Below are 14,930 nucleotides of genomic sequence, written 5' to 3' on the forward strand. Positions count from 1 at the left end.
GGCAATTTGGGGGCCTCCAGTGGAACCCGCCTTGGCTGGCCTGGGGCCTGCAGGCTGGGGGCAGCTCCTGAGTTGAGTGTCTGCCCCCTGGTGGTCAGTGCACATCACAGCAACCAGTGGTTCCATGGGTCGTTCCACTGTTCAGTCAATTTGCATATTAGGCTTTTATTATATAGGATGGTAGGGAGGACCAATCAAAGCTTTATCTAGAAAAATTAAATAACAAATAAAATAAAGTTCCTTTCAATAAGATTTAAGTTTTTATTTCACCTACGTACAAAATCTGGACAGACTGTATGTGTTGATGGAAAATAAAATTTTGCCTACAAGATTTAGTGATAACGCTATAAGATAGTCTTGAAGTTCGACTTTAACAGCGCAATACAAAAGCTGTTCTATTTTGCATCTGAGGGCCTTACCAATTTTCCAAAGGTCCATTCTTAATCCTTTGATTCAACTCATTCTCCTCTCAAGTGTCTATCGGTGTGTCATCCTCACTAGTTTTCTCTTCATCAATTGCTAACTGGTCTCACACCCCCAGGTCCTCCTTTGCCCATGACCATGCACATGACTCAAGGTCTCCAATACCACTTCCATGGACTTCATAAAATCCCTCAGCTTTTTTTTTTTTTTTTTTTTTACAGTTTTTCTTTGCTCTGCTTTTGAATGTCTACCTGCCCTTCAGAGAAAGACCAGAACACAAACACGGTGTCCTAACATAAATGAACATATTGAACAAAGAGGAGAACTGGTTAAGCTGTGACTAATTTTATTAGTGGTCTGTCATCAGTTCACATTTTCAATTAATCATAATTTCTGCTTCCCTAGATAAGCTCATTACTTCGGGTCTCAGATAATGAAAACACAGATAAACATGGACCCCCTCCCCCATAATTATGCTTAAAACTATGCATGGCTTCATTACAGAGTGTGGGATTAAGCGTTCTCCAAAAATCCTCTGTTATCTTCAAAAGTCCTGAGTAAAAGAAGCCCTCCAGTCATTGTTCTAAAGAAACAATCTGGGACTCCACTCACCACCGCAGCCAGGAGTCGGGCATTCCGAGCAAGCAAGGCCAATTCAGCAGCAAGCTTTATGCAATTCTCTCCAAGTGTGCTACATGTTGCATGGGAACAACGAGGAGTGTGCTGGCCAAAGAGACAGGCTACAAGGAGACGAACATCTGGAACTGGTTAATGTCTATTTCCATTTTCCCTATTAGAGGCCTAGAGAGTCTTTTAGTGTTAATAACCTAAACAAGGTTCCTGCTGTAAAACACTGCAAGATTTCTTCAGTCATTCCCTGGAGAGCTTTCCTAACAGTGTCAAACAAGGACACACTATCCTACAATGCTTGATGCCAGAGATTTGTAACCGGGGGTGGATTCAAACCCCCAAAAATGTTATGCCAAAGTTTCTTTTTTAGGTGCATACAGTTTTTTAGACCGTCTATAGTAGTCATTGGGTTTTTTAAAGCGTCTCTGATCTCCCTGCCCCTAAAATGTCTCCTGTTTGCATAATTTTCCTCCAGGCCATCATAATATATCACTAGGAGTTGATACATACATATTTCCTTGATTCTAAAACACATTTTTCCTGGATTCGAAATGCATCATATACTCCTTCTTTATGTTTAATAAAATGTCTCCTTCTTGATTCCCCAAAGTGATTATTAAATTGATAATGTGCTTTTGAAATGACAACAATTTAAGAAGCACAGGAATTAGCCCTATCCCAAATATGTCAGTATTTATAAATAGGCAACTTCATGTTCCTAAATAGACAAACAAAAAAACCTAAGATACTTCAATGTCCCCATGAGGACACCAAGTGGGTGTATCAAAACACCAGAAACAGAATTCAGTTTATGTGCTATCACCTCTGGCCACTAGTCACATTTCACCCACTTTCTTAACATGTCCTAAGTGGATGATGTGCCAGATACTGTGCTACTGGGAAAAATTACTGATCTAGGCAGGAGGACTTGGCAAATTCCCAAAAGGGAAGATGTAAAGACCCCGATGGAAAACAAGCAGACTGAACTAACAGGAAGCTGAGTGTTTTAGGACAGAAAGAAAAGAGAGCCTGAGAGAAAAAAGGAGCAACTGGATGACTCCAGAGGGTTGGGGTTAAGTGGAGAGTGTGATTAATCAACTGATTAGAAAACATATTTGTAAGACATAAGAGAGGTAACCTTGGACATTTTCAACTATAAAAACAAATGGACTAGATCTAGGCTCAGCCAATACTGGCCATAGGAGCAGAGAAAGAAAACATAGCCTGATCTGGGCTCTAAAATAGTAGAATATTGTAATAAGTCTTCAGAAACATCCCACTTATGGGACCTAAAATTCTTCCATTTCATAGGAAGAATGGGATTAACAGATCATGACTACTGTCTAGTGGTCTTTAACAATATCCCTAAAGTCTGGGTGCTCTTTCCCAGAGATTAGAACATGAAGGAATTGAACATATAATGTTTCCAAATCCCTGTAAAGAAATAAAAAAAAAAAAAAAAAAAGACCATGGTCAGATACCATCAGAGACCCAGGTGTGAAGAAAACAATTCTAACATTAGTATAGCCCATCCCAAATGGACCGTGCCAATCCAGACTCTGTAGGAAGTCATCGCTTGTACCAAACAAAGACAGCTCTGTGGCCCCAAACCAGGTGGACAGTTGAAGCCCGCCTTCAGGCAGAGATAAGACCTAGTCACTGTATCTTATAGGGAAAAAGGGACAATGAAACGCTTGGATGGTCTCTTGTCAACTGCTGCTCCATACATTCCACCTTACTAAAAAAAAGAAAAAGCAACAACAACAACAGAATAAAAGAACAGTCTTGTCCATATAAGACAGGCTGCCTTAATTTTGGCAAGTCCTAAAATGTTGCACTAGCATGACACAGACAATGTCCTCCAGTTTCAGGAATTCAAGAGCCAGCCACTTAGAGAAGAAGGAGGTGGCAAAACAAGCAGATACTTGAAATAGGCTGTTGAGAGCTCCAAACCTATGAGAAATGAGGCTCTGAAGCTATGAAACACCATATATGTATACCTGTGGTGCAAAGAGACTTTCTTACTTGGAGATTTTAAAACCAAAAAAACTTGTTCAGTTTAAAACAATTAACCATTTCAGTGCACAAGATTGGGAAAAAGTAGAGCGAGAGAAAGAAAACTATTTATGCAAAAGGGCAGGTGCCTAACCTGTTTGCGCATTAATTCTCTCGACACCCATATAGTAGCTGGTACATAGTTTATTCTCAATAGATGTTCACTGAATTGAATTCCAGAGGCCCAACATTTTGAAGAGTAGCTTACATCCTCTCATGTGTCAATGAAGGAGAGTGGCAGTGGGACTCCGGTGAGGGAAATCTGGGACAGTGTGGGATGCTCAATTTGCTAAGCTGGACCACAGCAAAACTTAAATGCACTGGCTGGGGCGAGATGTTAAAAGCTATACCCTCTCTGTGCCATTGTGGCTGATACTACCTTAATAAAAACAAACAAGCAAGTACAGTCTTAGCCAATTGCCCATGGAAATGGGAGTCTAGCAATGACTGAGCTCCCTCGAGGCAAATAGCTATTTTTATCTCTGAATAGCAGGAGAATGGTCCATGAGTTAGGGTCATAAATATATAGATTTATATAGATAGATATAGAGAAATAGAGATAGAAATATATTACTTTTTCCTTTTCTCCCATTCTTACCTCCCACTTCCACTAAGGAACCAAGCCTGTGCCCTGCTTACAGCTATTCTAAAATGTCTACACAGAGAACATTGAAAGAAAATCAGAAGGCCATCTCCAGGCAAACACTAAAACAGGTTTGAGTACAGTGGAACTTCAGTTCTCTAACTTAATTCATTCCAGAAGGCTGTACGAGAAGTGATTTGTTCGAAAACCGAATCATTTTCTCCCATTAGAAATAATGTAAATTGAAGTAATCTGTTCCAGACACCCCAAACGATTCCCTGTTTTAACCTTTCTTATATACATGTCTAATGTACTGTTTAATCTATAAATAAACACTTCTTTTCTTAAATTTGTCAAACCGCCTCCTTCTAGACTTAAAGGAATCACTTTCAGCACTCATTCCAGGGGTCTTTCAGGTCAGCATGCAACCTCTTCCCTTTTTCAGGAATCACTGCCTCCGAAATGCTGTCATGGATAACTGCTTTTCGTTTATGCAAATCAACAACAGTTTTTCTACCTCTTCAATGGCCTGTGACCATTGTTTCTTTCACATTCTTAGCATCATTAGCACTCTTGATGGCCTCTTTAGGTTTTAAAATTGTGTTAATCCTTGATTTCAGCTAGCAACAAAAGCATTCTCTCCTCTGGTTGTTGCCTTCCTCACCACCCCCTTTCTCTTCAAAGTCTGAACTCTGTATAATTCAGTGATGGCGAACCTTTTGAGCTCGGCGTGTCAGCATTTTGAAAAACCCTAACTTAACTCTGGTGCCGTGTCACATATAGAAATTCTTTGATATTTGCAACCATAGTATAAAAAAGACTTATATTTTTTATATTTATTTTATATATTTAAATGCCATTTAACAAAGAAAAATCAACCAAAAAAATGAGTTCACATGTCACCTCTGACACGCGTGTCATAGGTTCGCCATCACTGGTATAATTCATCTGTGAAAGAAGTTAGGTCGTATTTCTTTCCGGGCAAACTCAAAATGCAGCATATAGCAGACAAATGCACTTAGCAGTGAAGCCTTCCACAGCCCTCTTCAACTCACAAGTGGGCCCAGAAGAAACAAATGCCATGACTTTACTGGGTATTAAGAACAAAGAGCCTTCCCCCAAATATTTATTCTCATGAAACAACGAGGTCCGCATAAAATACCAGGTGGCAGTGGGCCACAGAGCCTTTTGACAAACTAATAAATACTATGGGCTTTTATCATTAGCACAGCCATATACAAACATCTAGCAGAGGGTTCACAGACCGTACCATTATGCCCCTCCTCAAATCCATCCTTGCATTGCAGAGTGAGAAGCACTTGTTCACCAAATCAGTGGAACTCATTCAAGTTTCAGCTATCTCCCTGTCCCTCCTAGCCCTTCAAACTTGATGTTTGTGTCTAATTCCTCTGCTAGCATCAATCCTCCTTTGATAGTGTTGAGTACACAGACCAAGTCAACTACATGGTAGTTGGAATTTAGAACAATCTACTGAACAGTCTTGGACCCAGTAAGAATACTAATTGATATACCAAATTACCCAAAGAAATAGGCCACATTCCAGGTAAAATTTATCTTAACCTCCAAAAACTGACTCTGATGGAGGTAGTACTGGCCCCAATCACAGAACAGCCGAAGCACTCTACTCATTACGATTAGATTTTAGGGCTAAAGAAATGATAGTGGCAAAAATTAAAGCTCACTGAACTGGTGAGAGTGCAACAACTCTGTTCCTAAGACTATTCATAGAAAGGGGCATATTCATCACTTGGCCTCTGAACCCTTTACAACAAAGATTGGACAATAGCACAACCTAAATAGGCCCAGAATCCCATCTGCCAACATACTTCAACTCTCTCTGGAAATCTATATGTAAAGTGTCTCCTCAGGAGTTGGATTGCTCGCTATGATGTGCGCTGACCACCAGGGGCCAATGCTGACCATGGCAGGCGACCAACAGCTGCAGTGGGGTGCTGAGGGAGCAAGGGAAGGTGGAGGTGGGTAGGTTAGGGGGGAGACCACATGGCATGGCGGTGGCAGCGGCACACACACGCAGGGCAGTGAGGGAAGAAAGGAGGGTGGCGGGGGGACCTGATAGGCCCTGATCACCGGCCAGGTCTAGGGACCCTCCCCATGCACGAATTTCATGCACTGGGCCTTTAGTTAAACTATAAAACCTCAGTAGGACATTTCTATGCTTACTTCATGTATGCTTGCTTAATGTAATCATATTGACAGAAAGTTAACAAAACTGGCCTGACAATTTCAGAATCACATTTCCCTCCAATTTTCAGTCCTAAGTTTTTTAGTTTTTTTGTTTTTAGTAGTACTATTTTTACTTTCTTGCTTTATATCCTCTTCCAAGTTCTGCTACCCAAAAAGTAATACAATATGTCATACTTGAGTTTTTCTGAATCATTAATAGTCCCAATGATCATAACTAGCTTAAAAGGCAGTCAGTATATACTCAAAATAGCTCTTACAAAATCTAGGCAATGATCTAATATGTATGCAGGAATATATAAAATCTAAAAGTCTCTGGAATTCATTGCCAATTGTAAAACTGATGTGAAACAATGTGATATCTCCTCAAGTCTCTTAAGTACGATTACTCTCTCCATTTTACAGCTCAGCAAACCAAGGCTCAGAGAAGATAGGTAAATTGCTCACAGCAAAATCAGGATTCAAACTCAGGATGGCTGACTCCAAAGCCCATGCATTTAACCCTTAATTACTACCAATGGAGTGAACTAAGACAACAGGAACCAACATACATTCCTGAATGAAACCAATTTGTGGAATTATAACAAATGACTACTGCCATCTGCTGCACCTCATCATTGTAGGGGTGGTGGTGGTGGGGTGCTCATATGTGTTTGTATAGGCACTTTTTCTTAGGGTATATATTTTTTAAATTCTAAAGAACAAGCTAAAGTAAAGGAATCATCTCAGGAAATAGAAGTCTGATTAAGATCAGCTCTTACTGTCAACTCTAAGCTTCGCCAGCATGGCCACAAGGATACCGGTGGTCACAGTTCCTTTTGCAATATGGCAACATGACTACCAGGAACCAGAGCTATGAGCATAATTATGCATCTTTTCATAAATTCAAACAAAGCCAGCAGATGGCAAGAAACTAAAAAAAAAATATGCACACAAGTTCATGTATATACTATTATATATACATATGTGTATACATACACATATACATCCTAACTTTTTTGTTGATGCTACAGAGAGTATAAATAATTGAAAGATTACAAACTTCTCAGGCAATTCTACATCTTTAGTCTCCAATAAGCCTTCTAACCTGAGACTTTCTCTGGTGCAGCACACTGGTTTCTGGCACATATAATCACTAAGAAACAGAGAAGGAGTCTTGATCAGCATGGAACTAATAAGTATAGTAAATTCAAAGCCTGTGGCTAAAAAGAGAAAAGACTCTTGGGTATTCTTATTTTTTTTCCATTCATTCATTCAAACAATATTTATTGACTATGAATTCTCAATCACTATGCTTGGTGATCTTGGCCTAGGGCTGTTCTAGGTGTTGGAGGTGTAGTAAAAAGCAAAAGTCAAGGTCCTTGCCTTCATGGATTTCTGTTTAGAGTGCCCTCAAAATTACCAGGATCCAAGACAGTGAGCATATAAATTCACAATAGATTACAAAGCAGAATCCAATTCAAGTCATTGCCTCGAAGTTAATTCAATGAGTAATGTGTGCTTATTATGTTTCACAGAACTCTACTAAGCACCTTAGGTAGATAATATTAAAGGCAAAAAGGATATGATTAATCCCTGCCCAGAGTAAATCATCTTCCTGGGATAACAACACACAGAGGTATAAATTAGGTGGACCAATTAATTGCCAAAGCAAGGAATCATTGTCTATTCACATGTCTGGGATAGCCAACAACTACTAGGAGAAAGATGGCATTCATTTCTGCAAAGCAGTTCTAAGAAAGAAAATTTAAAAGTATCCCAATATATTTCAACACTAGGCATCCCCTACCCTCTGCCAAATAAAAAAATCCATGTCACTTTACACCAAGCATGTTGATGACGTCCTTAGTCTGACTAAAGTAAAGGTCTTTTTAGATTTATGGGGTAAACAAAAGTATTAGCAATGATTAATTATAAGAGGGCATATTTCTAACATACCAAAGTTTCTGATTCCATTCACTCCCTTCTCCCTCTCCCCTCTCTCCTTTCTCTCTCTCTCTCTCTCTCTCTCTCTCTCTCTCTTGCTTTTAAAAATAAAGAGGTAAAGATGGGGGGAATCTCGCTTTTCTGGGCTTTGGGTCAAGACCACACAGCACACAGGAGCAATGACAGCTGTCTAGGGCTAGCCAGGGCTATGCTCCTTCACCTTGGCCTTTGGCTGTAACCACTAGACCGCATGCCTGCACTATTTTCCAGATGACCAAAAAGGAAGATTTTTAAGACCATGCTGAAAATGACTTTGCTTTTAGGATGTGTTTACTAGTTTGGATGGTTTTTTTCCCGGATCATGGGCAGGGTTTTTGGGAACACACCTAAAAAAAATGAGGTCACACTGGCATCATGAACCACATTTGAGCCTTGATTTAGCAAATCCAAGGATAATTTTTCAGAAATGCTTATCTTGTTCCACACCTCAGCAGAAAGAACACCACCTAATTCAGACTTCCTAATATTCAAAATGCCTCCAGCTCCTCTGTCCATTTATTTTTCTAAATGATATCATTGATTTGGCCACTAACAAATATGAACAATTTATGGCTTTTAGAGTGGAAGAGAAAGATGTAGCAATGGACGTAAGAGCCAGTTCAATCAGTCAATCAAATGAACAAAGTCATTTCAAAAAAGATCTTTCTTTATCAACTGCTTTTCCCACGGGGGGGAGACGGGGAGGACTGAAGCTAATCCAACCATAATCTCCACTCCCATAATATCTGAGAAAAGGCCAACAGTAATTGGTGCTGTTTCTAGAGGTGGGAAATCATACTACAGAATGTCTATTAAAGTCATATTATGGCCATCAAATGACTTTAAACCAACAACTATAATATCGATAACAAACACAGTTAATTATGCAAGAAAGAATATATGATGTTGAGTAGATAGAGTAGAAGACAAGATGTGCAAAAGAAATAGATGTATTCTAAGAAAACCTACAGCCTGGCCAGGTGCCTGAGTTAGTTGGAGTTCAACCGTATACCAAAGGTAGTGGGTTCAATTCCAGGTCAGGGCACATACCTAGGTTGTGGGTTCGATCCCATTGGGGTACACATGGGAGGCAACCAATAGATGTTTTTCGCTCACATTGATGTTTTTCTCTCTCAAATCAATAAAAACATATCCTCGGGTGAGGATTTTAAAAAAAGAAAAAGAAAATCTACAAATATGAGATTAAATATATATATCACAGCACCTTTGGAAGAAGATAGAGAGAAACATAAGTGATTTGATTGTGGAAATATATGACTTATTACCCAGGTGGAGGGAGGATACGGACAACAGTCCCCAAATACACCCAAACATGGGAACAAAGATAGGATGCTGTCCTGATGGGGGATTTGGACTATCTGGACATCTGCTGATGGTAATGTTCCTTTAATAAGCCAAACCTCTAACCTGTCCCAGTTTAAATGAAACTAAAGAGATATGACAATGAAATGCAATGTGTGAGAGAGAATTCTTCGGGTTGAATGTGTATGAGTTGGCAATGACAGGGGGCTGGTAGGGATTCTAATCTGCTTGCTTTTAGCAAACATGCTTACTAGTAATATGCAAAGAGAAAAAGAAGATAAATTTATTTATTGGGAACTGACAAGAGAAAATTGGCTATCTCTAAAATTTCTCTCAGCTATAGTATTTATGCACCTTCAACTAAGGTTTCCATCTCCAGTTTAATATGGAAAGTCATCTATTTCCAAGCCTGAGATAATGGCCACAGAAGATTAAAACGAAAGCTTATGAGGCTATGATAGTGATTCCATAGCTTGACAATCCACATTTAATAGAAAGTAAAGAAACTCCAACAGAACCCTTTCTATCTGACTAGGTAGCTTAGTAGATTGTTTAGGTTTTCGTAGTGATAGATTCACATCTGTGTATGCATTATTTTATTTATTTTATTATTTTATTTATTTTTATTTCTCTACTGCATTGGCTAGATTTCCAGTACTATGAGGAATAGGAGCTGAATGAACATCCTTGCCTTGCTCCTATTCTTAAGTGAAAAGCATTCCATTTCTCACCATTAAATATGATGTTCATATAAACTTGCATAACTTTTGCTCTTGGCCAAGTATTAAAGAGCAAGCTTTTTGAATATGAAATGTAATAAAATTTAGATTTTATTTTAAAATTCAGAATAAAGAGAAACTGTGTCATTTTTGCCCACCCAATGTCTACTCCCCTTCCTCGTATAGCAATGTTTTGTTTTTCCCACAGGGGAAATCAACCTTTCTCCATCATTTATGCAGTTCTACTGCAGTGAGCAAGTGAGTCAGGTATGGTTAATCCACCTATCCCACCCTCAAGTCCAAACATTTATTTCAATAAAATTCAAATAAGAGACTTCTTTGTAATTACATAAGTTCTCTTTCCACTAGACTTATAGATCAGGGATCAACAACAATGGCCCATAACTGAAATCTGACTTTCTGTTTTTGTAAATAAAGTTTTATTAAAACAAAGCCACACCCATTCATTTACATACAAGACTGCTTTTGATCTACAACAATGTTAAGTTGCTGCAAAACCAAAAATATTTACTATCTGGCCCCTTACAGAAAGAGTTTCCTAACCCTCGTTCTTGATAATAAGATGTACACCTGGAATAGTTAGGAAGTATATCACCAGTACATGGAAAGAACCCAATGGAAATGAAGTCAACACAAAAGAAGAAACTAACTCCAAATATTATGGAAGTTTTCAGATTCCGATGGGCCAGAATTGTTAGGCTCCAATATTTTCCAGTTATGTAAGCCTATCAATCCAGCTTTTTCCCAGGCAAGTCTGAACTGGATTTCCATCATTTGAATTCAAATTGACATTACAGATAAAATCCATAATGCTCATTGTAGGAACACAACTCTAATTTCTTCCTCCATTATCTATCCATCAATACCATAAAGACATTTGACATTTCTTCAGACTAGAATGTCACTGAGTGCTAAAAACCATACTTCACATAATGATTAGCTAAAACATGGTGACATCAACTGATTTGGGGTACACTGAGGGGGTTTTTTTAACCAGCCATCTTGGGTTGTTCTTGAACAGTGAAAGAACAAAAAGGATGGAAAACCTAAATTACCACCTCCCCCAAATCCAACACTAAATAATAGACCATAGATCAACTGGGGTGTAAGTATCAAAACGAAAGGTAGGTGCCACCATTGACCTCTCCTTGAATGAAATAAGGGAACACTCTGAAACCAACTAGAAAAAAGGTGTTTGTTCCCTTACCAAAACTCCCAAGAGAACAGATTTACTAGTAACTAATTGGGGAAATGGTGATTCAAACTGGAGCTTCTAATTGTCTACTGAGCGTATGTCACCAGTAATGTTCCCTATAGGCTCTCAGCAATGGGAGACAAAATTAAGCCTAATATTCCCGCCAATTACACAATCATCATTTGTCTGTATTTATCTCTCTCTTTAGAGAACTATAAAACACACAGTGGTATAGTTTTAAATGCAAGTTATATGCTCCTACGAGAAAATAATTTTATATTATGTTTAGAAACAGCATTATGTTGTATTTAAACTTGTTTTAATGTGTACATTCTGGAGCAAGGAGATGTTTTAACAGCACAGCTTTCCATCTGCAGAGGCCAGATGTTAATCTACAGGAAAACTGAAGTGATTAGTAAGAGGACCAATTATACACAGAGAACAAATACCAACTGGTGGGAAGAGGGAGGTGAGGGAGGCTTAAAATGGAGTTGGTAAAGCAGTTTTAAAGCTTCAGTTTATTGGTGGCAAACAAACAAACAAATCCCACCAATAACAGTGGGCTTTCCACCCATGCTAAGAATAGTATGCCATGACAGGATTTTTCTTCCTGGGTATTTCCTCCCCTACAAGTTGAAAAATGATTCAAGGGAGTCAGAGAAAATATTGTAAAAATAAACTTAGGGTTCTTAGGAGAAAATTCCTCTCTATTAAGATGAAAATCAGCCGAAACCGGTTTGGCTCAGTGGATAGAGTGTCAGCCTGCGGACTGAGAGGTCCCGGGTTCGATTCCAGTCAAGGGCATGTACCTGGGTTGCGGGCACATCCCCGGTGGGGGATGTGCAAGAGGCAGCTGATCGATGTTTCTCTCTCATCGATGTTTCTAACTCTCTCTATCTCTCTCCCTTCCTCTCTGTGAAAAATCAATCAAATATATTTAAAAAAAAAAAAAGATGAAAATCAAATATGCCTAGGACTAGACAGGGATTCAAATTGTAGCTTTGCTACTTTGGTGGATACTTTTATTTTATTTTTAAAATATATTTATTGATATTTTTACAGAGAGGAAGGGAGAGGGATAGAGAGTTAGAAACATCGATCAGCTGCCTCCTGCACAGCCCCTACTGGGGATGTGCCCTCAACCAAGGCACATGCCCTTGATCGGAATCGAACCTGACACCCTTCAGTCCGCAGGCCTATACTCTATCCACTGAGCCAAACAAGTTAGGGCTGGTGGAGATTTTAACCAGCCCACAGTATGCTTGCTCTTTTTCCTTGAAGTGATAAGATGCCCTGGGGACTGGCTGGGCCTATAGCTGCTTATGCACAGCCTAGATTTCCCATCCTTCTTTGCAGATAGATGTGGCCATATAATTATGTGTGGGCCAATGGAAGTGATGTGTGTACCTGCTCAGTCCAGGATATTTTCATCTCCATTATCTGGCTGGAAAATGGCAATGACTGGAACCTGAAAGCCATGGTTGAGGATAGCAGAACAACCCAGCCAAGCATGGACTGCTCACTTTTGGGCACTGAAGGTAAAATAAACTTCTATCTTATTTAAACCCCTGTACTTCAAAGTCTCTTTGTTATAGCAACCTAGCCTGTATCCTACTAACGTAGCTAATTATATCTATACCACTTGGGGCAAGTGATTTAACATGTTTCCTCATCTGTGAAATGGAATCATAATATTTATTTTGTAAGGCACTAAGGTAAATAAGTGGATTAAGAGATGTGCCAAAGCTGTGCCTTACACACACACAAAAGTGCTCATCTAATGGTAGATAATAGCAAAGATGAAGGACTAGTTAGGAAACTGCTTTCAAAGGCCTTTGAAATCAAGCAGCTACTGTGCCAACAAAGCCCTAAAGGCAGAAACATGTTTCTGCTTTTGAGTTTCTATTAGTAACAACATATTGAGGGAAAATCAGGAATATCTTATATTTTAGCCCAGGAAAAGAATTCAGGTTAAGTAATGTTTGATTAGAGTTTAGCACTGTGCCAAAATCTTTAAATAATTATTTAAATCATGCTATTAGTGGATGTTACACAAATACTAGTTATTTGTTTATGCATACTTGATTGGACTGAGTTCCATATTTATATTAAAAAATAGCTGAGCAGAAAGGTCAATTAATCAATATAGGTCACCTAACCAGGGTAGGCTGAGAAAGAGACACACAAATGAACTGGAATCACCCACACCAGACACCCAGCTTAACACAGAGAGTTCTATAGTCGGTGAAGGCCATGGCCTGATGTCCCCTGCACACATTTTCCCCCTCTGGATAGTGCTTTTGCAAGTAATAATTACTGGCCCTCTGACAGTGTGGACTCTTTCTATCTTTTACTGGTGGTCCATGGTTAAACTGCCCTCTTAGGATTTCTGCAACCTTGCCATTTGCTGAACACTGGGGTTGATATCTTTGGCGTCAAGATCAGAAGATTACCCTGAATCTAGGGACTTCCCCAGGGCTTTTTCGTGGGTCTCACATGTCATAAGATGCAGGAAACCACAAGATTCATCACCCAACAGAGGCCAGCATCTCTAAAATGGGAGCATGGATCACAGTACCAGACTTAACCCCTTCCATTGACCCTGATAATCCCACTGTGTATAATGGGATGTTGGCTACTATGGCAAAGGGAGGCTGAACCAGAAGGGGGTGAGAAAAGATACTGCACAATCTGTATACACTCTTAGGATCATTTATCCATTAAAATGGGATTGAAATAATGCTTTGCATCCTACTTCATGGAGGTATCAATAAATATTCAGTAAGCCAAACTGGACTCTGCCTCCTCTAAGAGCCTTAGGGGTACTACAACTGTCTCAGTGAAGGGGAGTTCTGGTAAAGTGTCATGCAGAACCCACACCTCAGAGAGAGAGGCCGCAGCTCAGGGCCTGCACCCAAACAGAAGCAAGATCTACATATACAAGCATCAGCCGAGGAATGAAAAACTCCCTCTGGTACATGAGTCTCGAGACCCCCAAGGCACTGGAGCACCAGCAACAATCATACTGCACTAAGGAAGCAACAAACAACTCAGGACCTTTATTCCTGCTCTACTTCCCTGAATTGTACTTACAGGCTCCCGGCCATCCATGGCTTCCATCCAGAGCCTCCGGTCCTCCTCCGACAGAGCCTGCATGGTGATAACCCCTGGCCTGCGGAGATAGAAAGACAAGGATATGAAGCTAGGTAGAGAGATCCTGACGAAGATGAACTTAAAGAAACACCCACGCCACAGAATGAGAGATCCCAGGAGATAACAAGGAAGAGAGGCACACCTCTTGGCTTTTCTGAGCCATCTTCCAGTCTCAGAAAGCAAAGGCCTGGTCCTAAATCCCTCTCTATAAGCCCATGTGCCCAGGGAGGTAGGAAGAAACACAGAAGATATGGCTCTACTCACAGAGAAGGACACGGAGAAGTAAAGAGATGCTTTTAGACCTTGTTTGTTCCTTGAGATCTTATTCATTCCTGTTCTCCAAAATGCTTCACAGAGTGATTAAGGGGAAAACATCCAAGCTGGAGAAAGTTGGGTCTCCTAATAGCTAGTTCAATGCTTCTAAACTGCTTTTGACATGGAGAACTTTTATGGAGGTAATCAGCTTTTTAATTATGCTTATATTTAATCTATATTATTTTTGCTGTTTTTGTTCATCCTCACCTCACTGGAGGATATTTTTTCCATTGATTTTTGTAGAGAGGATATAAGGAAAAGAGGGAGGAAAAGAGAGAGAAAGAAACATCAATGTGGGAGACATCAACTGGTTGCCTCCCACACA

General features: G+C 39.7%; 1 protein-coding gene across 5 annotated transcripts in view; it reads right to left on the reverse strand.

Moving 5' to 3' along the window:
* Positions 1 to 14,930, reverse strand: part of ARHGAP26 (Rho GTPase activating protein 26) — a 414,762-nt gene that overhangs the window by 249,184 nt on the left and 150,648 nt on the right. For all 5 annotated transcript variants that reach the window (XM_070414706.1, XM_070414707.1, XM_070414705.1 and 2 more), the window contains exon 11: positions 14,231 to 14,309. In XM_070414706.1, the coding sequence (XP_070270807.1) occupies positions 14,231 to 14,309 (79 nt within the window). The remainder of the gene's footprint in view (positions 1 to 14,230; positions 14,310 to 14,930) is intronic.

This window comes from Myotis yumanensis, unplaced genomic scaffold (assembly GCF_028538775.1).
Source record: "Myotis yumanensis isolate MYYU_CA2020_CCGP unplaced genomic scaffold, mMyoYum1.0.hap1 SCAF_5, whole genome shotgun sequence".
NCBI classification, from domain to species: domain Eukaryota; kingdom Metazoa; phylum Chordata; class Mammalia; order Chiroptera; family Vespertilionidae; genus Myotis; species Myotis yumanensis.